Source organism: Triturus cristatus, chromosome 1_2 (genome assembly GCF_964204655.1).
Source record: "Triturus cristatus chromosome 1_2, aTriCri1.1, whole genome shotgun sequence".
NCBI classification, from domain to species: Eukaryota; Metazoa; Chordata; class Amphibia; order Caudata; family Salamandridae; genus Triturus; species Triturus cristatus.
Window position 1 is genome coordinate 1,002,117,886 of NC_140580.1, and position 25,874 is coordinate 1,002,143,759.

A 25,874-nucleotide genomic window follows, 5' to 3' on the forward strand; every position below is an offset into this window, starting at 1 on the left:
CCCGCAAGTGCTGCTCCAGGCTGAAACATGTCGACCCGACTACTAGGTGTCGAGGAGCAGTGACTCAGCCACTTTACACCGGCTTTGTTTTCCCTATCCTATTCCTTTCCCTTATTAAAGATTCAGCTACAGGATAGGAGGTAATTTTAATCCACTTACCATGTCAACATCCATACAGTCTCCTTCCTGGTGGAGGTTATGATGTCACTTGTAAAACGGGACACTCAAGTGACAGATTCTATGAAGACCCTATCCACCAAACCACACTAAGCAGAGATTATATACACCACAGACTGTGAAAGTGTGGTTGAGGGTCTCCGATAGAATATTCCTGAGACTCTAGTATTGAGACTTTTGTTTTTTATTCTCCCCCTCTTTTTGGATGATGATGAGTATCACTTGGAAGCTGAATGAACCTCTGCTTCTCCCTCCCTCCAGTTGTTTGATTTGAATTTACAACAAGAGAATACTTCACTACATGCAAAACATTTCAGTACTTTGAAAGCTCCCACCTGACATGTATGTCACTGGACTATTTCGTTTATATATCACTTAACTTAAGTCAGGAAAAATTAAAGGTATGTTTTCCAAACGGTGGGCTATTCACAAATTTAGTATGTTTAGTAGTACTACAATAGTACTACTAGTATACCAAACAATTCTAGTCACAAAACAACATCATTAGATCACCGCTGCTATCTAATCTATGCAGAGGTCTTTGTCTAGTTGTAGAGATCTCTGCACATAAGTGTGAGATCTGTCCCCTTTTATCTATTTCTCCCAGACAAAGGGGGACTAAAAGTTGTCAGGATGTGCCAGAGTGGGGCAGAGCTGTTTCCTGCCCCACTTACATTTCAAAGGAGCTGCCTCAGCACACTCACTAAGAACTTCACAATAGCCTTTTGTCACTTCAGACTGGCTGGAGCCTGGGAAAGGAGGAAGGAATTACTAGAACCAACTGTGGGGGTTGGAAACTCTAGAAGTTTCTTCTTCTTCGAAGCTGACATATGGTATACACATAGGACCCTTAGACCCACTCTTCATTTAACTCCTGGACCAGCAGAGGACACTCAGAAAGCCTGCCCTGAACTTCAGAAGACTGCCCTGTTGCATGAGGCCTGTTATGTACTTCAGAGAACTCCCCTGCTGCTCCCAAAGGACTACCATACATTTTGAAGCCTGCCTTGAACCCTCAAAGGGTTGCTCTGCAGCTTGAGGACTGACTTTGCTTCTGGGAGTAGGGACTATGAGAGTGACTCCAAGGGCTAGTTGACTGGCCTCCTTTTCTGTGTTATAGGGATATAAAAAGCTCCAATAACGTAGTCTCTGCTCCTGGGTCCTGCCTCAAGTGAGTCCTGATTCATAAGTGGTGACCACCCAGTCTCGGACCTTTGGAAGTTGTGCTAAAGAAGCCCAAACAGCAAAAAATACAAAACATAGGAATTTGGACATATTCTGCCACAATATGCGCTGAGAACCAAGAGGAGACAGGGGACTGTGTGCTCGCCTGTTGGAATGACTATGTGGTAGCTCCTTCAACGTTCTGCTCTGTAGCAGCAAATTCTGTTCAGTGACTCCTCACAGAAAGGGTATCCAGCCTCACTCATGGAGCCTTCATCGGCTAGAGCCTGTAACTTCATCCTGCTGGAGATTTATGACTTTCAAAAAAGTGGCACAGACCGAAAGTAGAATTCTTCACCTCGACTTTGTCCAGCAGCTCCCTGGCGATGATGCCTCCTCTTTGGATGCCACTGGCTGTCTTGCCCCACTGAAATGTACTTTCTCATACATTTTTCTTCAAACATTCTTCTAGGTGCAAAGGTAAACCAAGACCAGGACAAATCCATCTTGTGTATCTGAACAGCACTACATTGCAGACAGCCATTACTTTCGACCTTATCCTGGTCTCATGCAACTAGCTGTCCACGGCTGGGGATTTGATCTTTTAGGCATTCTTTTGCACTGCAAACTTTAAAAATTCATGACTCCTGTACTGTTCTACTGTTGGATTTTTGTTGTTTTGGTCTAAAATTATTACATTTTACTCTATTTTTTAAAACTGGTATGGGATTTTTCTTGTGTTGTGTTTTCACTTTATTATTCCATATGTGCTGCAGAAATACTTTACACATTTTCTCTAGGTTACGCCTGAATGCTTTTGTGCAAAGCTACCAGAGGATTAAGCACAAGTTAATTTAGTGAATTTTGCGGTTTACCCTGACAAGTATTGTGGTTGTTACTTGAGAAGGCTTTTTACTCCCCTCAATCGAAAACCCAATATCTAACACCACATATAAAAATTAGACCTTCAGATCCACTTTTCAGTTCACTCCTGGACCAGCCAACAAAAGGATAGCCCAGCACACTTATAAATATCGAACGTGTAAAATACACAGTAAAATGATCTTGTAACACAGCTGTATTTCCCAAAGAAGAGTCGATGTTATGTTGTAGTATTGAACTTCATCCTTTATTTCTCTTTTTTTTTTAAAGCTTTTTACAACCGCCAATGCGTTTCGTTCACAATCGGACTTCTTCAGGGCTCACAGTATATATTTGATGCTTTTTCACTTGACCATTGTAAATGTATTTAGACCAGTTAATTTGAAAAAAGTTGATTCCCGGACAATGAGTATATTTCACCTCTAATCATTTTTTTCAATATTGAGCGTGTATCGGTGGTTAAATGCACCCCTCTCTGCACGATCGTCCGGCTCGAAAAATCACGTCGCCAGCCACACCTCCTTGGCCTCATCAGCAAGGAGCTGACGAATTTGCTATTGGACATGCAAAAGATTGTGCCGGGAGCTGGGGTCCGACCCTTCTAACATTTGTAGCTCTACCTGGCTCTGACGGTCTTCCAATTCCAACACCTGTGTTTCTCCCCTGATCTTTGGCTTAAGAGTCTCCCATAGTGTTATAGGCGATGGAGATGCATCCACATTAAACCGGAGGTATTGCGCAATGGTGAGTCGTAGAGTCTCCTGATACTTAGCGTCCTGAAGGATCCAATGGGGCATACGCCACCTGAACGGGGTCCGTTGGACCCAGAGGCGCAACTTAATTTGAATTGGCGAGTGGTCAGAGGGACCTCTGGGCAAGATAGAGGTAATGGCTAATCTGTGTACATAACTGTGCGGAAGAAATATGTGGTCTAGCCGCGAAAGTGTATGATGTACGGCCGACGCGTATAAAAACCCTGCCTCTGTAGGGTGGAGCGCCCGCCATGTGTCTGACCATCCCAAATGTGCGCGCAATTACATTCATCTTGGAAGTAGGGAGGGATCTGTCAAGCTGCACTGCGCGCCATCTATCTTGGAGAGCCATGGTATCATTCCAGTCCCCACCCAGGATCGTCAGACCTCCAGAAAGGTCACCCCAGAGCTGTGTAATTTTGTCTCATGGTCGGTCTTAATTTTTAACTTTGCCTCTGTCTCGTGCAACCAGATACCTGCTGTTAGTGCTTCGATCTTTTACGTGCTAGATTTTATTAACAGCATAATTTAATTCATTTTTATGTCTTTTCATTCATTAAAATGTTCTCTATTTTTATAATTTGGAGTGGGTTTTTTCACATGTTGTGTTTTCACTTTATTACTTTTTGTGTGTTGCCTAAATACTTAACATAGTGCTTCTAAGTGAAGCGTGACTGCTTTTGTGCCAAGCTACCAGAAGGTTAAGCACAGGTTAATTTAATGACTTTGGTGGTTCAACCTGACAAGGATTGTGGTTATTGCTTGAGAATTGCTAAGACCCACCCTGAATGAATGAATGAATGATGGAATGATGGAATTTGTAAAGCGCCTGAATCATCCCCTAAGGAGTATCTGTGCGCTATGGGAGCAGGGATACTGGACCAGGAAGATCAGTTACAGAAAAGTTCTGTTTTCAGAAGTTTCCTAAAAAGGAGGAGGTCTGTATACTTTTGAAGGTGTAGATGCAGGAGATTCCAATATCATGAAGCAAGGTAGGATAAAGCTTCACCCTCCGCATGAGACTTCCTAAAATGGGGGATAACAAGAAGGGATTTCTCCCCTGAGCTTAAAAGTCTGCTCGGCTGCTAACAGAAGAGTTTTTAGTTAGATAGCTAGGACCCTTTACATTTAGTGCTTTGTGTACCAAGCAACAAATCTTAAACTTGATTCTTTGACGCATAAGCAGTCAGTGAAGCCATCACAAAATAGGGAGAGGCTATTCTAGGTAGCATATTAAGAACCAATCGGGCCACAAAGTTCTGAACCACTAAAGTTCATTCAGTGCATTGCGATAGTCTAAACAACTAATCACCAAGGCCTGGATCAAATTTTTTCATACACATAGAGGGTGGAGATCGAGCGCTCTACGCAAGAGATAATTTATGAAAACAGGTACCATAGGTAGCTACCACCCGATTCTTCATACTAAGAGAATGGTTCAAATGGACATCCAAGTTTTTAGCCACCGATTTAGGGACTGGGGCTATGCCTAACTCTGATGGCCACCATTCTGGAGACCACAGTGTTTGCGTGCTACCAAAAAGTATAATCACCGTTTTATCTGCATTTAGCTGGAGAAATCTTTCAGTCATCCAACCAGAAATCGCTTGCATACCTTCCACAAAGAGGGATTTGGTAGAGGCCGTGCTATTGTCATATGATAAAAGAAGTTGGGCATCATCCTTTTAAGAAAAGGGAGAAAACCCAAAGTCTCTAATAATCTTAGCGAGAGGAGCCACATAAACATTAAACAGCGTAGGGCTAAAACAAGAGCCCTGTGGAACACCCTTCGTGAGCTCCACGGTGCGGGAACAGAAAGGACCCAGGTTAATGGTTTGTGCGCGCTGATTTAAAAAACTAGAAAAACATTTTAGAGCAAGTACACTTATCCCAAGCTCCCTCAGTCTTTGGAGTATTTTATGGTGTGACACCATATCAAAGGCTGCCGACAGATCCAACAACACCAATAGCACAGCCTGGTTTTTGTCAAGGGAGAGTCTGATGTAGTCTGTAACAGTTATAAGAGTTGATTCAGTGCTGTCCTTTGGTCTGAAACCGGACTGTGATTAATCTAGGCAGCATTGAGATTCTATGTATTCCATACGCTTTACATTAATATAGCCTTCCAGAAGTACCTTAACCACCACCTCAATTAAAAAAATATGTATTTTGTTAAGTATTTTGTGGCAAATGTGGGAGGGACAAGTGTGAGTGACTGGAAAAATAGGTACTACTTACTATTAATTGGAGGAGCTTAGGGAGGGTTGGGAAGGAGTTACGGTGGGGTTAAGCAGGGGTTTGGGCAGGGACAAACACCCACCAACAAAACAATAAGTCATTGCTTTTCACAAGCTGCACTTCTAAAGTTACGAAAAAAAGGACTCAAAATAGTAGCAAATGTACTCCAGCTCAGCCTCGGAGTAAGACCAGCACCACACAGGCAACCACAGGTACTGCAACATACTTACAAGGGAGCCCCCAACATAATTAATAAAGGAACATTATTTTTTTGTTAGATCCATATTTTAATTTTTTCTTGAAAGCAAATTTATTTGAATTTTGTAACAAGGCGTATTTAAAAAAAATGTTTTTAAAGGAAATCCTACATATAAGCTCTAGATGTTTTCCGTTCACTTTCTATATCTGTTCATGCTCAATAACAAAGACATTGTGACATATTTTGTCTTCACCACTGCTTGTTTTTAAATGTTTTTTTAGTCTAAACCAGAACTACCAGCACATTAGTTATGTTAGCCAATGTTATCCCGCTGAATGATTCTTAATTTAAAAGACTTGGTACAGTTCAGCTGTTGTGCTCTGTGAAGCTGCAGGTAGATCTCTGCAGCTATGGTATGGACTGACTGATCTATCCTATCAGAAAGCCGGGGACAGTTCATTATAGTGACTCATCCATTTCAAATGAGGTGAAAAAAAAATGATTCTTATTGCCTTTTATTTACTCTTCAATGTGTAATGTCTCTGATAAACAGATCTCGTTCTGTTGATTTCACAGGGCCAGGATTTCCAGGATTTCCAGGACCAAAAGGTGAGAAACCCATAGGTGCATGATCTGTTGTAACTCATTGATGTATCAGACTTCTTGTCATGAGGCTTCGTGGAGCCCCGGTGAATCACACAAAATCATTTGTCCTGAACAACGCTTGGATGAAGCCTCCTGAAGGGCATTACTTCTCTGAATGGTATTAGTCTCGCTTCTGAATGGTGGAATGGCCACAGGATATCCCAACTTGGTCAATCTATCATCAGGTCTTCAAAGATGCAGCTGTAGAGCAGGGTCATGCGGATGTGTGAAGTGAGCACAATCCCGCTCAGAGCAGAGTGTGTCAATGGTGTACACTTCACCTGAGCTCAGGCAGGATGTATTTCGTATTTCATAACTTCTATAATGATATCAAGAAATCATAACCACTACCTGGTCTACGTTGCCTATATAATGCAAATGTATTATAACATGTTCATATCATATTATGGTTGTTGATTAGAATGGATACATTGCATTTTATATATCAGGATATAGTTCCAGCAACACAAGGTGCTAGGAAATACGATTTGGTTTAGAAGCAGGTGGAATAAAAATATCCTGTACCACTAATCCCCAAGTGTATGGTCTTTGTAGCCGCACTTGAAAACTACACAGAGACGACTGCCTTGAAGCATGGAATTTTGAAAACAAAAATGCTTATCCTTTTAATAGTGTATACATGTTTGTGTCAGTATCACCGGATGAGCTCCCACAAAGGTCCAGAACGAAAAATGATGACACCCAACAAAATGGCGTACGTATGTCCTTACATGTCTTGGAGTGATTTGAAGGAATTTCCAACACTTGTATTGATTTTCCCTCATATTTTATGCTTCAAGTCAGCGAGGGCAAACAGTAAAGAAAGTATTACCCTATCACATGCATTTGAATTAGTTTTTACGGGTTTGGAGACGCCTTTCATTCAAGGTTCTGTAGGCCATATACACGAGTCTGAACTTCACTGCCAGAAGGCCTTGGAGCTCTTTCAAGGCTGGGTTGATGTGATCCACCTTCTCCCAGTCCCTGCATAGACTGGCTGCTTGATATCTGACCCTTTGAAGTATCTGTTTATGTGCTGCCCTCGTGTAAAGTTTATTTCAGCAACAGCGGTGGATACAACAAGAGCTCTTGCGGCTTCAATTCATTTTTTCTCTGGAGTATCAGGGGGGCCCCCCTCACCATCATTAGAGGAATTTGGGAGATTGATGTCCCCGCAGCCTTGCTCTACTGTCAGAAGGAAGGGATGGGGCAAACCTTAGCCCCAGTCTTGTTTTACCTTGTTACAGATAAGAGCTGTACCAACTTCTTCCTCTTTGTTTCTGGTAGGGGCGTTCCCGTCCTGTTGTTGATTACCATGACCTTTGTTTCCTGATGTATCATTGATTATTGCCTTTTATTTATTAGTGGGTGTCTCCTATCTAATTAATGGTGTTTTGCAGTACTGATGAGCTTGTGATCATATGGGCGTTAGCTAAAAAATCTAAAAGTACTGTTTAATTCTCAGACATATGAGTGAATGCTGAACCATGCTGAAGTCTGGCAGAATGAAAGCTGATATGTCTTCCTTTGAATGCTGATTTGATGTTTTGCATCTTATTTTCCAGGACTGATTTTGTGCTCTCATTCTTTTTAGGCGCTAAGGGGGATGCAGGCGGGTCAACCACCACCGGTAAGAACCCTGACTGTTATCACACATTGAGAAAGAACAGATGTCTCGGCAATAACAGGCACTGTTTGAAACTCAAGCTGAAAGGTGCAGGTGCGCTCTGCCTCCTTATAGTTTCTTGCTTCTGACAGGTGTCCGGGGGTAGGCATAACAGCCCTACTGGAAAGCATTACTACTGTCCATGAGGGGCATTACTACTGTTGCATGGGAGGCTGCAACTGTGACCTCTAGGACTTTACTTAACACCCATAGAAGTCATGGAAGTCACGGCAGAAGAGAACAGGCCAGGCGCCATGTGAGGCGTGTAAGATCTCTAACATTTGGCCCACCTCCTTTCAGTCTTGAGGCCCTACAGCAATAAGAGAGGGGCCTAAAATGGGACAAACCGGAAGTGTGGTGCAGTAGGAAGATAACGGCCTATCAGAGGCAATCATAGAGGTCTTCTATATTCTCTCTGTGGCTTCTCCAACAAACTATTTTAGAGGGAGATGAATAAAGGAAAGGAGGCTGAAAATGAGAAGGAGGCTTCGGCCACTCTTATAACCAGAGGTATATAGGATTTAATAGGAAGGGTGAAGGAATGGAGTAGAGAAGCATCCTTGTGGTTCTACTAATGGCAGCACCTTTTTTGTGGTTGAAGTATAAGGTACTTGCTGGCAGCACACACGCACTTTAGCCACACTGTGTCATGTATGTTGGATGCACCCGTGCATGTTCTTTCAGGACCTCCGAATAGGACAAGACATCTGGATTGATGGCAGCACTATGGCACATTAAGCTGCTCACTGATATCAGAGGCAGTGCTTGTGGCTTATGACAGCAGCACCCAGGCACCTTGAGCTGTACACGTGCACAAGAAGCATTGACCCTGGTATGTGATTGCAGAACCCCTAATGTATAAAGGAAGCACCATGGCGTATTTTGACATACCTAATGTGGTACCTCTTTCATGTCACTGGGTAGTAATTTGGGATGTGATGGAATATCAGTGCAAGTCGAACAAAGCTGACTTCCTTCTGGAAACTTTAGTGGATTTCTGGAGGGGTGGGGTGATAATTAGAAAATAGACCTGGTGGTGCATTTGACAGCACCATTTTCAGATATATTAGTCAAAATTACAACAGTGAAGGAGTTCGAGAGAAATACTAATAACATATACCAGTGTTTTTATGGTTTCAGGTAAGAATTGGAGCTCACCCGCCCAGAAGAAACCCTAAATAATGGCAAAATAATGACTTTTTCAACATAATTCCTCTTAAATGTGGTCTAAAGAGTTTTCTATGTATTACAGACAGTTACGAATATTTAGTTATGTAACTTCACATGATCTATCATTTTCCAAAATATTTTTTGCGTCTTTCATTTTTGTCTAGTCCTTTTGCAAGTAGATTCTCAATCCTATCTTATGAATGGCGCTCTACAAGCATAGGACAAGATGAATAAAGCAAAACATATGCATAGCTCATTAGTATACAAGGATAGGCTGCATGCCATCGGGAATACCCACAAATATGTTACTGATGTGCAACTATTAGGCAAGGATTGCCAGCATGCTGTCATGAATGCCCACACATATGCCACTCCTTAGTCACTATAATATAGGGATCGCTAGCATATCTCTTGGAATGCCCACAAATAGGTTATTGATTTGCCACTATAATTAGAGATTAGCCTACTTGTAACCAAAAATGCCTGCAATGTCTTGAATAGCCACCATTTCGCCAAGAAAACACAGATATGTTATTGATGGGCCAATATTAAGCAAGAATAGCCAGCATGGCTCAAAGAAGGCACCCAATATATCATGGATGGGCCACTGTTTGCAGGGAAGGCCAGCATGTCACCAGAAAATGACAAATATGTTACTGATGAACCACTATTATGAAGAGATTTCCAGAATGTCTCCAAGAATGTCAATTAGATGCCACTCTTGGATCCAATAATGTATGGGTGATGCCTCTGATCCCTTCCGCCCCCCCCCAAAAGGGGGGAACAAATATACTACTTAATTCCAAAATAACAATGATTCGGGAGAGAGTATTCAAGGAGCATGTCAAATTTACTAACCTAACTCCAGCCTAGCAAACATTGGGAAAGTCTATAATTTGGTGGGTAAATGTTTAAATGATTTATTGGTCTAACTCCAATCTAACAACCATTTGTGGAAGCTGCATATATGTAGGGGTGATGTTGATTTACTTGTTTAATTCCAAAAACAATCATTGAGGAAAGTGCATACATTGGGGAGGATCACATTTGCTATTCTGCCTTTAGTCTACCAAACATTAGTGGAAAGTGTATACCTTGGTGGTTGGAGGGTCTGGTTTGCTATTTCAGGGGCTCATTAGGATGGCGGTGTTTGGCACACAGCGGAGCTGGCGTAAAACATCCTTTTCCGCACTCCTGCGGCGGTCCTCGCGTCCGCCATATTACAATGGGCAAAGATAGCCAATTTCCTGTCTGCTACGGAGTTTCGGGTTCCGCCAGAAATTTCCTTCCGCAACGATGGCAGAGGGAGCCGATAGAGAAAGACCACCATGCAGAATGACGTTACGACCGCCAAGCAAATCACGATGCCACAAACAGCCCATCAGAACGCAGCGGAGAAACCAGCCACTCGGAGATGGCGGAAGCACTACAGCGGAGATCGAAACTCGAATCCCAGGCACCACCACACGTTCCTGACCGCTATGGATCCAGCTCTTAAAGCCCTTCCGCTGCTGTACCTGATCCACTACCAGCATATAAGACGCGCCACAGTCAACACCGCAGGTAATTAAAGAACAGATCTCCGCATACAACCACAACACACAACTCTTGTGCTGAAATACGTTTTCTGTCCACATCAGACACTCTGGTGGAGACAGGAACATATCCCCCAATGTACTCACACATGTCCTGCTTGCCAGAAATCGACACCTCCGCATTGGGGTCACCCATCAACATTGAAATCATTGCAATGTCCCGGTTATGTCACCGCAGTGGTGAAGACGCGTGAAAACCTGTGCACAATGTAGTAGCAGGGCCGGCGCCAGGCATGGGCAGTGTGGGCAGCTGCCCAGGGCTCCACCTTCACCCTACCCACATGGTGGGCCGCATGAGTTGGCCACAGAAAGCTTCCCACATCCATTTCTGCACATGCTGTGTGCCCCTCTTGTGCCCACCCCCCTCAATGCACTATTTAGAAGCTAGGTGTGGCTCGACCTTGCACCTCACACTTTAAAGGGCAAGGTATATTGACTGGGAAGATGGGGGTAAAGATGAACAGCCTGCACAGAAGGTCAGGGGCTGGACAACCCTCCTCCTCACACCTGCCTTCCACTCATGTGAATCAAGCTGAGTAAAATAAGAAATGAAGAGTCACTCTGCATATTAACAACCATGGAACTGTTCACACTGCATGTCAAGTCCCTTAGACAGACCCCACACTGAAACTCTGCCACATACACATACCATAGGTCACCAGCAATGTATGACAATAAATGGACATGCAAGAGGAGGAACATATCACAATACCCTTAGGCCATCAAATCGCACTGCTAGCACAGTGATTGAAATTTAACTAAAGTAACATCTGTGCAATATCTCTGGGATACAGCAATGCAAGCTATGCATAGGCACAGGAATGATAGGAAGTGTCAGAAGCCAGACAGTGACCAGCAATACATCTGTGTCAACTACCTTGACATGTATATGCCACCACTACAACACACATGGCTCATTGTCCCACTCCCTGACTGTCAAACCCAAGAAGGAGCTTCACACATACCCCTCATCTACCCATCTCACACCTGCACTACTCAACACCTGTGAGAAACACACATAAAGGTGCAATTAAGGTCCTGTGAGTTTCCTGACCACCAATGACACACCATGGTGTGGATCTACTTAATGTCAGAATCCCACTCAGGGATGTCTGAACCAATGCTGATCAAAAACCAATAGCCAAACACAAATCTCACAAACAACATCCAAATAGGTCCAACAAGCTCAGCCATGTGCAGGCAAACAGTGGATAGGCAATGTGACCCTAGACAGAACAGGAATACACAACCTTATCACTCAGGACAAATGCACAGACACCATATCCCAACCCAATAATAAATTGCATTATCAAATGCCAATCATGGAAAATAACTGTGATCAATAGGACAAATCAGCTAACACAGACATAGACATGACACCAGTTATCAAGTGAGCATGGTGTCAATGTGTAGCACAAGCATGCACATGCACACTCCTGACAAGTGACAGGTCAAATATAGGAGGACATAGCACACATGTGCACTCAAAAGAAGCTCATGAACAAGAATCCACATTGCTGCATGTGCCAGTCACAAAAGCAATGCACGCTACAAATTCAACACACATCTGATTGCATATCAATGCACAAACTACTCTCACACAATGTCATGCAAATAGAACATCACACACACATGCACCTGTCAGTAGAAAGAGCCAACACAGGCCAAACACTGCATCCATCAACAACAAAAACAGAACATGTGCCCATACCAATTCATCACATAGCCAACTCAGCTGGACAGCAGGGGAATGCACACCAGGCAAGTACAAGGCAACATACACTGACAGCAGTGCATGCACATTAAGCAGTGTGTGAACATCAACAAAACCAGTAGCTCACATATCTGAGTGCTCCACACCACACCACATATCACCAAAGCACACAGATCACATCACACTCAGGAAGGGTAGCAGTACCTCAGCAAACAGACATACAGCTTAGCCATCACCCACAACTGCACAACTCAAGAAAACCCAGATGCATACAACATGACTAGAGGACTGTGCTGCTCGAACATATGCACTGCACATGAGCAATCATTACTACAATCAAGTAGAAGCACATACCACATAACTAACTATGAAACACTCCTGAGTGGCACGTTGGTCCTGTACACAGATCATCCTCCCACAGTATAGTGTCATACTATGAAGTGGTGGGGAGGGTCACACACTGGCAAAGCATGGGGTGGAAGACACAAGACTGTAGTGGTGTGTACATCAGTATTGGACAGGTCAGGAGTGTACAGTGCAAAAACACATAGAGGAGTAACTCACAATGTGTAGGCATCAGAAGCATCCATAGATCGAATAAAGATTTTAAACGAAACAAAAAGATTCATCATACCACATACTTGTGCCAAAAATGTGTCAAGTGACAGCAATGTATGAGAAAAGTCACATATAATTTCAGTGTGGCTGTGCAGGTCAGCACAGTGAGCATAAACGTCAACAAGACCCATGGCTGATCACCAAAACACATCACAGACTTTGCAGTGACACACTCTGCATACTCACAACTTACAGCGACAACAAGTAGGTGCCCCCCAGGAGTGCAAGGACACACTGCCACACTGCACAGTGCTCAACCTACAACTCCTACATGTGCCCACAATCTGAAGCATATGTCTGATAATGTAAACAAACAGGCACTCATTACCTGGATCATACATGTGTGTAGGTGGCATGTGCAGGGGCACATACCCCCCAACACTACTGCCAATGACAGGCCAATCACACTATATGACTCTTCAAGTGCACACATTCAAATGTACCCATGTGACTATGAAGACAGGCCTACACAAGATGACTACACATCAACATTGCTGTACACACATCAAGAAAGATCCCACAGATATGACAGACCCTGGCCACCCCGCAAGTTATTCTGTGGATAGAATTCACCTCTGTTGTGGTACTGCAACCTATTATGACATGTGTACAATTTAGCAAACCTGACTATAGTATGATTAGAATAAGTGTAGATCATCATAAACAACCATCATTGCACTCTCAAGCCTCAGAGTCAAGAAGACCAAAAGTGCCTGTCATCTTTGGCAACCTCTGATAAAGAAAATCAATTAATTACCAATGTGAAAGTGGTATACAGAGCATGTGTCGCATGAACATACACACATACATTAAACTTGTCATTTAGAAAGGGCAGCGACAAAGCAGACACCATGAGTAACAGTCTTTATTACATGATATCCGGATAGGCATCCAAAGTGCAAAACATTGAGGCCATTGGCCAGTACATATTTCTAGTATGCACATGTGTGCATGACAAACTGCACAGGAAATGGGCATCAAAAGTGCAAAATATCGAGGCCATTGGCCAGTACATATTTCTAGTATGCACATGTGTGCATGAAAAACTGTACAGGAAATGGGCATCAAAAGTACCAAACATCAAGGCTATTGGCCAGTCCATATTTCTAGTCCGCACATGTGTGCATGAGAAACTGCACAGGAAATGAGCATCAAAAGTACCAAGCATCAAGGTCATTGGCCAGTACATATTTCTAGTCCGCACATGTGTGCATGAGAACTTGCACATCAAATGGTAACACTGCCATGGGAATCACCACAGCTCAGGGGCTACATATGGGCAGTCCAGGCACCGCTGGGGGAGAAATGGTGTGGGGCGGAGGAATTGCCTTAAAATTTGGATTTAAGCTGAACTGGGAGGGGGCTGATCGTTGGGGCCAGTTAGAGGACTGGACCTGGGAAAGAGAGACCCAGCTGAGGTAGAGGCATCTGTGGCTGTGGGAGCCTGAGGGCTGCTTGGACCGGGTGGAGTGGTGGTACGTGGAGGTGGAGACATGCCTCATGGAGGCAGAGTGGTTGAGGGTGAATGTTGAGGGCTGGGTCTCAACTGTTTGGGGATCCAATAGCCCACAAGTGTCTTGGCTGGAGTGGGAAGTGAGATGGGCACAACAGGCTCACTCCACCAAAGGTGTATCAGGTGCAGGTGGCTCTCCCTGTGGGAATTTGCTGGACCTAGTGGTACGCTTGGGGTGGCCTTGCCTCTTCCTCTTCATCCCCTGTTGTCGAGGTAAATCCCCCACTTAGCTCTCTTGTCCCTGCTTCACAGGGAGTGGGTGGGAGTTGACGTTTCGGGTGAATCTGCCTTTGAAGTGTGTTTGGGCTTAGTCGTTGCAGGCACAAGGTTCACAGCAGACAGGGCAAGTGTTTCTTGGTCTTTGGGAGCAGGTGTGGAAATGGGAGTGTCCTTAGATGGTGGTGTTTTTGATGAATGTGGTGTTTTTGATGAATGTGATGTTGATGCCTGCTTCTTGGCCTGATGCCCCCTGAGTGTCAAGTGATGGGTTTGCGCTCATGTGTGCCCGTTTTGTGTTGTGGTGATGGTGTCTGTGGTCTGGTACACTTAGAGTGCTGCTGTTGATGCCTGTGGGCTCTGGCATGTGGGCACTCTCATCAGGTGGTGCCACTGGCTTGGTGGTTGCTGAAGGGACAGGAGCTGGACTGGGTGCCTGTGCCTGCTGAATAGATGCAGTCACTGTGGAGGACAAAGACTGGACAGTTCGGTGTAGGCCACCCACGTCCAAATGAATCCCCGCCATGAATGCAACTACCTGTGCCAACTTCTTGTCATGATCCTGGAAGGCATTCAGGAGAGCAGTCTAATCCACACACAGCAGGTGCAAAATGTCTACTGCCTCCACACTGAGGGCAGCAGGTGAGACAGGGGCAGCGGTGCCTGGGGAGAAGGAGACTCTAACCTTCCTAGGGCTGCGCGCACGGACAGCACTTGGGGAAGCTTCCAGGAGGGTGGGCACTGGACGAGGTGTGGTGGAAGACTTGGCAGATCTGGAACTTCCTGTGCCCGCCAACAACGAGGAGTCACCACTGGAGTCTGAAGATGTGGAGGTTTGTGTTTCCGGTCATGAATCATCCAGGGCATTCCTGTCCCCGTCCGAGGCGCTGGTCCCCTCAGTGTCCGTGAACTCATGTGTAGCAGTCGTGCCAGTAGCTTCCCCACTGGTGTTGGTCCCCTGTCCTACCCTGCCCTCAATAGATGCTGTAGGAGACAGAGACATAGGTTCAGTATAGTACCATACTCACAAACATCATATGCAAGCAAAGCACAAAACTTTAAAATGATACTCCCATGTTATACTCCTCCATGTACATTCAGCATGTGCTACATTTAATCAATCATCAGATGATGCATGGAAACATGCATAGTTGATAGTAATGCTCATGTGACGTTGACACAGCCAAATAGCTGGCCCTGTACCTCCCTGTAACCACACATACTATTGTCTGTAAGCATACCTGCATGCCTGTAGGTGAGAATACTATACATAAAACCATGTTGTCTCTGAAACATATGGAGTCTCTTTAAGGGAACACCACAAATACAAACTCCAATATGTCCTTTTGCAATGGCTACAAGCTCCTGATATCCACCATGTTGTGCTTCGAAGCACAATTACAGTTGTACATTGTTGTCAGCCGTGTAGATGTCACAATGTTTCTGTTGTGCACAGCACACTAGCATGATGCTCAGTGATATTCACTGCAACAGCTCATCTGTCAATGACAAGGGTCAGGGTTTTAAACACATGAGAAACCACATGTTGTACAAATGCTGAACAGCTGCACTCAACAATGAAGCCACTTAGAAGCCATCACACTAGAGACATCACAGAGCTTCGCACTGGCTCACGGTTGGGATTCATACAGTCACTCACACCCAAAGTCACAATTCGCACAATACTCACCCCCAACTTGCTGCTGATGGGCCCTCAAGCGTCCATCCAGCTCTGGCTGTGTCACTGTCAAGATGCGGGAAATTAGTGGTGCCATGCTCCTGCACGCCAACCTGCCACTCCGAGGGAGCACCCCCAGCGTCATCTCTGCCACGTTTTTGCTCAGCCGGCAGATGTCATCCCACCTCTTGTGACAGTGTGTATGCCGTCGGTTGGAGACAGCCAGGACCCGCACCTTGCTTGCTATGGCCCTCCATATGGCCTTATGCTGATGTACCTTAAGCTGCAGGCATGGGAGACACGAAGAGAAAGTTTCAGTGACACTGTGTTGTGTACCACTGTGTGTCAGTACAGGAGCATGAAATAACATAGCACACTAATGCATACATTTCAGCAGAGGCCATTTAGCATGGCACATAGTACAAATAATCGTATAGAAATGTATACATGTATGATGATGGACACACTACATGGCCATCTCATACACATGCAGTGTGCCAGCACAAAAAACAATGTGATAATGGCCCTCATCTGCGATGCAGTATGTGAGTGAGCATGACATACAATACATTGGAAATTATGTGTTGTGGCAGACTCACTGTGTCCAACACTACACATCCCTCAATGTCCTTGACCAGTGCATGGCTCCATGTGTCATGGTGGTCACATTTAGGGCCATGATCTTACATTCCCACACTCTTCTCACAAGGTGTACTCCTGTCTTGTGCAATCCTCAGGCCTAAGATAGCTCATTGATAAATAGGGTGGTGGACAACACATATGTTTCACTCAGTCCATTTAGTGATGGGTCCTTGTAACATTGGGCAGTTTCTGTGCAGGCCAGAGGGACTCACACTGAGGTTAAACGTGGGCCATCAGAGAAATCACATGCACGTACAATATGAGAGGGTAAACTGTGCCTACACATGGGAGACTGAATACATCATGGAATCAATAGAAGGATGACATCTCCAACTCAGATTTATCTGATATGTCATGGATGAATTACCACCAAGAGTGTCACACTTAGGCATTGGACTCTTGTGCATAATGCACACTTCACCATACGGGCAATTTGAAAACTGTACACACATCATTCAGTACCCTCTGGCCAAAATACATTTGTAACGACACAAATGAGCATGAGAATACTTAATGGACTATGACATCACATAGCACAGGCAATGTTTGTTCAGACTTCGAGTGTCTCATACCAGCAGTGTAGCTGTATGGCTGCAAAACCACTGCATGTCACACCCATCCTTCAATGCAGACATGGATCTGTGGAAATAAGGTTACACACCCCATTGACATGAAGTCAGCATGCTAGGCAGTGTATCACACATTTACATTACTCAGTCTCACACCGTGTGCTTATTTTTGCTTAAGAAGAGCTGTAGAAGTGTCCATGTTGCCATCCTCCACACATACTCAAATGCAATTCTGTAATAGGCCATGTATGGAGCATGGTATAGGCAAAATATGGATGCATGCACATTGACTTGCACTCACAGGCACATACTACAGCACAGTTACATCATGTGAGCATTGTGAGCAATCTCAAACTTTTACTCAGACACTTACCAGTACATCTGGCGCACCATATAGCCTCCCATACTGGGCAACGACCTCTTCCACCAGGACCTCCAGCTCCTCTGTGGTGAAGGGATGGGCCCTAATGTTCTCAGTTCTCGCCATCACTGGGTCCAGAATACAGGAACAGCAGCAGTTGGTGGTGATGAATGGCAGGCAGCAGTGTCTGATTGCAAGTGAAATGTATGGCTCTCACATACATTTATAAGCCCCTGGGCTTGTTTCAGTGGTACTCTGCTGCTGCAATTGGTCTGTCTGGTTAGCATTTTTCAATTGTATCCAATAACTGGGACCGCGATGGTGGAGCACACCTACCACAGGTTTCAAATGTGTATAGCACTACCGCGATCGTGGTTTCCATTGGCTGCAATGGCATTGGCATTGGCAGTGTAACACCGCGGGGTCCAGGCGGTACCTACCGCAATTTGGCATCTTTCAATTGTGGCCAATGACCGGGCCTGCGGTGGCGGAGAACACCTACCGCAGCTTTGGACACATTGTGCTATTGCATTGGCACTAGCCAATTTTCATCATTGGACACTATACCTTTACAATGTATTCTGGCACCTGTTTGCAAAGGTAAATGAAAGTGTGACATATAATTCACTGATGCCCACACAGGCCATGTCAGTGCACTTCCTTACATGTCACATATGATATTGGTGTGCATGTACACAGATATAGTGTGTAATGAAGTCTCATATTTGTGAACAAGTCAATGTGTGAGATGGCTAATCAACCCACAGTAATGATGAACTGACCACATAATGTGCCTTTTTCACTGTGTACTTTGCTTTATTCATTTTGATAGTTGATCAGCTTACACACACTGTGCTCATTGTGTAGAAAAGTTGTGCTCTGTGCGACTTAAGCAAGAAGGTGTGGCAGGTACAGCAGCTACATAGAAGTCAGCAGTGTTGCTGTTTGCCACATGTGCTGTGTCAGCTACACCCAGGGCTGGTGACACAAGATTTAGGAGTGTACCATTTACCATTCACATACTAAGATTCTGTTTTGGAAGTAGTACTGACCACATGTACAACTACATGAGATCAAGGTGTCTCTGCATGTGACTTGTGCATTAAGCTGTTGTTACAGTCTAGTCCTTGTTGGTGCTGTGTCAGTCTATATGTCAGATGTTTGACATATCTCATCGGTGAATTTAATTTACATGTGTTCCCTTTGATATTATGTATGAGATGACCAAATGTGCATCGGTCGTTCCCAGTGCTGGGGAACATGGAGGATGCGGACATCATAAGAAAATTCCGTCTGGATCGTCTTACCATTCAAGACACGTGGTCAGTTGGAGCCCCATCTGAGGTCTCACAGAAACTATTCGACTGTTTTGACGCCAACAGTTAAGGTGATTATTAAGTAAGAACAGTGTCCACAAGGAACTTATTCACAAAGATCCATTGACAATTTTGGAGTAAAAGTTATACTCCCAGCTGATTTAATCAGCTGGGAGTATAACTTTTACTCCAAAATTGTCAATGGATCTTTGTGAATAAGTTCCTTGTGGACACTGTTCTTACTTAATAGTAATACCCAGTTCACAGGGACATATGGGTTGCTCTTGTTTGTTATAAACAGTTAAGGTGATGGCGGCCATGCATTTCTTTGCAACTGGTTCATTTCAGTACACAGCGGCCATCGCCGGTGGGATGTCTCAAGCTATGTTCAGCATGGTGCTAAGTGATGTCCTGTCCGCATTGTTGACCTACAAGGATCGCTACATCCACTTTCCAAGGAGACATGAATTGGCAGATGTGAAGGGTGATTTTTATGATCTTGGACACATAACTAATGTTGTTGGAGCCATTGACTGCACACACGTTGTCCAAGTTCCACCAGTGGCACGTGAGCACATATACCGGAACAGGAAGCATTTCCATTCCATTAATGTGCAAGTGATATGTCAAGCGGATCTGATTATCTCCCATGTGTGTGCCAAATTTCCCGGTTCTGCACATGACTCCTACATACTACGTAGCAGCATCATCCCACAATTGATAGAAAATCTGCATCCAGAGCGTGCCTGGCTTGTTGGTGAGTGCGCTGAGTCAAGTAGTGTGCTGTATGTGTGACATGCTGTTCTCAGCTACTGTTTATATGACAAAACTGCTCTGTGTATCTCACACCTAGGTGACCCTGCGTATCCCAACTGGCCTTTTTTGCTGAGCCCACTGAGGAATCCAAGGACCCGGGGTGAAGTCCGCTACAATGATGCACATGAGAGGACACGTCGTGTAGTGGAGCGTACTTTTGAGCTTCTGAAGTCTAGATTCCAGTGTATGGACAACAGCTGAGGTGCACTACTCCACTATCCCCAAAAGGTGTGTCAGATCATAATTGCATGCTGCATGCTCCACAACCTGGCCTTGCGCAAACAGGTCCCCCTGCTCCTGGACGATGATGAGCAGCAGATGCCCTCCCCTGCAAGTCTACACATGCCCAGTGACGACGATAGTGGAGAAGAGGAAGGTGTTGACCTGCGTCAACATCTCATCGACAACTACTTCCCTTGAATGTAAGTGACATTGTACAACAGTGACATTGTCTGTTGGCTTTGAGGTCCCGTTCTACCGCACTGCGGTTTGTAAGGGCTGCAGATTTTAATATTTTACTTGGGGCAGTTTCTAGCGCGTTTAGCGCGTTTTTGCGCGTTTTGCACTTGTCCTTGTTTTATTTATTGCGCACTGGCTGGGCTCTCCCCCCCCCTCACACCTGCATTTAAATTGTGGAATACTCACCACCGTTTTGGTGGGCCCGGGTTCTGTGGGTGGTTCGGGGATCGTCTTTCATCGGCGACCAGCGCCATCTTGGATTGGGTCCAGGCTTTTTGTGGCGGGCGCCATCTTGGAGCGTCCAGGCGCTCCTCCCTCCACTTCGGTGCCTATTTAAGGCACTTCTTATTGGTGATCGGCCTGAAAGGTCCCGTTCTACCGCGCTGCGGTTTGTAAGGGCTGCAGATTTTAATATTTTACTTGGGGCAGTTTCTAGCGCGTTTAGCGCGTTTTTGCGCGTTTTGCACTTGTCCTTGTTTTATTTATTGCGCACTGGCTGGGCTCTCCCCCCCCCTCACACCTGCATTTAAATTGTGGAATACTCACCACCGTTTTGGTGGGCCCGGGTTCTGTGGGTGGTTCGGGGATCGTCTTTCATCGGCGACCAGCGCCATCTTGGATTGGGTCCAGGCTTTTTGTGGCGGGCGCCATCTTGGAGCGTCCAGGCGCTCCTCCCTCCACTTCGGTGCCTATTTAAAGTCGCTCTTACCCGCGCAGCGGGACGCGCTGCTAGGACGCCGTCGCTTGCCGGAGTCTTGCCAGAGTCCTGCCCGTCTGCGCCCGTCAGCGTCCCGGAGGCGTTTCGGCGGCGGGCGGGGCTCTGCTCAACGAGGATGAGTAATCCGGGCCCTCATTTGGTGCGGTACTCTTCTAGGGAGCTGCGCTCCTTGAACCATAGGCAGAGCTGCTGTTGTACTGTCTTCCCGGGCCGCTACAGAGGTAAGTCGCGATGTCCGGGTTGTGGCTGGCATCCGACACGGCTTCTGTCATCAGCCCCTCCTACTGTCAGTGCTGGTGCAGAGTATGCCTGCATGCTGTTAAACACCAGATCTGCACGCAGCCATGCGCAACACATCTTTGAGCTCCTCGAGACAGAGAAGCCACTTTGCCTAATGCTGACGGAGACCTGGTGGGGTGAAGCCTCCAATCCTGATGTGGCTATGGCCATTCCGCCGGATTTTGATGTCTTCAGGAAGGATAGAGCTAAGGGCAGGGGTGGCGGGGTTGCACTGATGGTTAAGAAGGGCACGCCTTGCACTATCCTGCCCACTGAGGACATCCGCGGCTCGGAATCGCTGGCTTTTTCAATTGTGCTAGCGCCGCATCAATCAGTAAAGGGACTGTTAGTCTACCGCCCCCCTGGTCCGCTTGGGACGTTTTTTGCTGATCTTGATTCAGTGCTGGTGGGCCTAGCACTGAGAGCAGAACACTGCTTAGTGGCGGGGGACTTTAATATCCGGATGGATGATCCGTCGGACCCCGCCGCTATTAAGCTTTTGGAGGCTATGACTCCGCTGGGTCTTACCCCGCATTTGCAGGGCCCGACCCATGACAAGGGGCACACTCTAGACCAGGTCTTTTCGACCTCGCCTCTAGTGGTGAAAGAGATTCTCCCGGTCTTGTGGTCGGATCACTGGCTGACCAAAACCAAGGGGTGCAGTTCCTCTGGGGGGGGAAAAGAGGGGGGGGAAGAGCGGTTAGTCTCTATATAATGCCCTCACACACCTAGCAAGGTGTCATGCTTCATCATAGGGCTGTGCTCCTCGTCGGGCCGGCGCTGCAATGCCCGACGGGCTCCCGCGAAGGGGCTCTTTATCGGAGTTCTTTTTAAGAGACAGCCGTATGGGTGCGTGGGGGTCAGTGCAACAAGTGTAGTAAGTGGTGGTGTAGTGAGTTAAAATAGGTGTGGTATTACCAGGCAATGTGTCAATTTATTCTGATGGTATACCAGCCTAAGTAAAAATATAAGTGATCCCAAAGGGATTATGATGGTCCCTAGGGAACTCAAACGGTCAACATGTTTCTTGCTCTATGCCCAAAGGGTCGGTGGCAATTCATCAGGACCATTGTGAGAAAGTGCTCAAAGAAAATTGTGAAAACTCTACTACATAATTCGTGATGCAGAAATTATCAATACATCACCATGCAATCCAATGGGGTCCCTAAAGGAAGTGGACCCGTTGTTGCAGTACCTGGAAGAAAAAGGGAGAAGGGGGGGGAAGAGAAGGGGGAAGGACAACACAGATGCATGAAACATGATTCACAAAAATTCGGGGCTCCTGGAGGGAACCGTGCGTATGTTGTGGCCGCCAATGGAGGTGCTCACACAGTGACCCAACCAGAGTCATCTCTATATACAAGTGTTTAAATGAACAGTGGAAAGTGCAGCTGCCTGGCGAAATTGAGAGGTGGAACACGTTGTAAAGTGCTGGCACAAAGAGTTGCCAGGTGGTGGGCATGCCTGGCGAAATTGAGAGGTGGAACACGTTGTAAAGTGCTGGCACAAAGAGTTGCCAGGTGGTGGGCATGCTTTGCGCAACTGCAAACGTGTGCCTTCGTGCACACGGAAAACAAATTAGTGCCAAGAGCAACTGGTGCGGTACACATGCTCCTAAGTGGAGGAGTAGGGCGGGGTATTTTCGTCAGGTGGACCGCCTTACAAAATTGAACACTTGTACTCATGTTGGGAAGTTTACGAGGTGACTATAGGCTGTGCAGAAAGTGCGTCGCGAAATAGATGCTGGGGGCTGCACATGCTCCACCGCGAGGGGGTCAAGCGTGGAAATATGTGTCTAGGGGAATGCCCATCAAGGTGATATTAGCGCTGATGTGGGGGACAATAATCACGTCAAAAAAACTATTACGAAAGAAGATTGCCACTTGCTCGTGCGTCTATCAAACTTTACGAGAGGTACAGAATGGACTCACCCCTATTTGGGAGTTAACTTTCCGTACGGGTTCGCCTGGCGGCCAGGGAGCGCCTGCCCTTAAAAAATTATAAACAAGGAAAGTGAGTCGTACCTGGAGATTCGAAGATAGCTGTAGAAGGACCCAGGAATGGAGGCATACTTACAAAGTGTCGGCGCGTTCGCTGCCGGATACCTACTGCGGCTCAGGCTTCCGTGACGCACAGCCGTGCGTGTGTGGTTAATAACGGAAGTGAGCAGACGTGGCTGCAGTGCACAACTAGTCCGCGATTAACGGCCGCCATGTTGGGAGTGAAAAAGTAACTTTATTGTTCATAGTGGGGGGAAAATGGACAGCTGGCCCAGTACGGCCGCCATGTTGGGAGTGAAAAAGTAACTTTATTGTTCATAGTGGGGGGAATGGACAGCTGGCCCAGTAAGGAATTCAAGCGTGATAGGGAAAAGGTATATGGGGGAAATGAGTGATTATTGTATACAAGTGGTTAAGTATCCCCTGGGCAGACATCGAGATAGATTCTGTCGCTACAATGGTGGCAAAAAAGTAATTATTAAAGGGGATTTTTGTGTATTCTTTGCATAAGAAGCTGACAGGTCAAAAAAGGGAGGTTGGTTGGAACCGAATTACAGGCCGCCTGGCCCACCATACATGGTTTCAGAAAACCCAAAAATCGCTGTTGTTTGTCGCAATAATTAGCAAAACCCGAGTCACCGCCTTGAGTGGATATGTCCAATATAGAACTCTTGACACCAGAAGGTCATGTGTTGTTGAGAGTGGCCCACGGTATATCATCGTTGAGGCCGTTGGTATGGCTCGAGATTCTAAAAATCCACTGTTGTTCTTTGCGGAAGAGGGCTTCCTTGCTGATCGTTGGAAAGGCTTGAAGGACTGTCCATGAAAGGTCATTGGCAGTATGATTAGCTTCCAAGAAATGTGTGCACATTTTCGTGCTGATCTTTTTGCATCTGATGTTACTTCGATGTTCAGAGATCCTGATCTTTATTGGACGTGTTGTCATACCAATGTACATTAGCGCACAAGGGCACTGGATTAGATAAATGCAGTTGCGAGTGTTACAATTGGTGTGGGTTCTTTGTTGCCAATTCAGAGTTTCCGAGAGGGTTACAGATTTACTTGTTTTTGTTAGATTACATGCGGTGCATTGTCCGCATGGGTAGTGTCCTGTCACCGGCGGAAGTCCCCACAGTCTTGGCTCAGCTCGAGGCGCTGGTTTTGGTCTGGTGCTGATGAGCATTGTTTTCAAATTGTTAGTTTTTTTGAAAGCAAAACGTGGTTTTGGGGCTTGCCAGCCTCCTACCGATAGAAGTTTCCAATGCCTTTTGATTATTTTTTGGAAGGTGTTAGATTCTGGAGTGAAGGTGCTAACACAAGTGATTAAGTCATCTTTCGTTCTTTCTGTGGATGCCAACAAGGCCTCCCTGTTGGTATTGCGCGCCCTTTTGTAGGCCATTTGCGTTAAATTTGCCGGATATTCTCTGCGGGCTAGGTGGTCAGTGAGTTCATGTGCCTGCAATTTGAAATCCTCCAGTGCACTACAATTACGACGTAATCTGAGGTATTGCCCGTAAGGCAGGTTCTGTCGTAAAGCCTTGGGGTGAAAACTGCTAAAGAGTAGTGGACTATGGCTGTCAGTTGGCTTTTTATAAGTTTTGGTGGTCAACCCCGTAGTGCTTTTTTGAATAAGCAAATCCAAAAACGGCAGTTCAAGTATGGAGGAGCTAGCTGTGAAACGCAAGTAAGGGTTAAGGGAATTGACCCATGTTACAAAGGAAGGGATGGAGTTTGGATCCCCTTTCCAAAAAATCAGTATATCGTCAATATACCTCCGCCAAAGGGTGATGTTACCCTGGTAGATGTTATTCTCACAAAGGATGTGGTTGGCCTCAAAATGAGCCATGTGGAGGCATGCCAGGCTGGGAGCAAAGGTGCTCCCCATCGAAGTGCCCTGGACTTGATGGTACATCCGATCTTCGAATTGGAAATAGTTTTTGGTTAGGGCAATCTCTGCACACTCCATAATAAAGGAGACTGGGGTGGGTGAGTTCCATGTTTGTGCTCGTAGTACCTCTTCCACCACATCCAAGGTGGCCCTCTGCGGGATGTTGGTGTAGAGGGCCTCTACATCCAAAGTGACCAAAACATCCACTCTACTGCCCGTTTCGTTAGTTTGTTTGATGATATTGAGGACGTCCCTGGTATCTAGAAGAAAGGTTGGTGTTTTCTGTACCAGAGGGCGTAAAAAGTGGTCGCAGAACCGCGAGAGGGGTTCCAGTACCGAGTTGATGCCTGACACAATTGGCCTCCCGGGTGGGGGTAGGACACCTTTGTGGATTTTGGGTAATGTGTAAAAATAAGGTATCCTAGGATCCTTATTTGTCAGGAATTCTGACTCATTTTTTGAAATCCAGCCCTGTGCTAGGGCATTGGTCACTAATGTTCTGATAGTAATGACCAGTTTGTTAGTTGGATCTTCTTTGATTTGTTGGTAGTACCTTGTGTCACTTAGTTGTCTTAGGCATTCTGTTCTGTAATCAGGAG

The 25,874-nt window shown here is 45.7% G+C and overlaps 1 protein-coding gene across 2 annotated transcripts in view; it reads left to right on the top strand.

Moving 5' to 3' along the window:
• Positions 1-25,874, top strand: part of LOC146868576 (ficolin-2-like) — a 254,859-nt gene that overhangs the window by 98,945 nt on the left and 130,040 nt on the right. For both annotated transcript variants that reach the window (XM_085611422.1, XM_085611429.1), the window contains exons 4-5: positions 5,989-6,021; positions 7,652-7,687. In XM_085611422.1, coding sequence (XP_085467548.1) covers positions 5,989-6,021; positions 7,652-7,687 — 69 coding nt within the window. The remainder of the gene's footprint in view (positions 1-5,988; positions 6,022-7,651; positions 7,688-25,874) is intronic.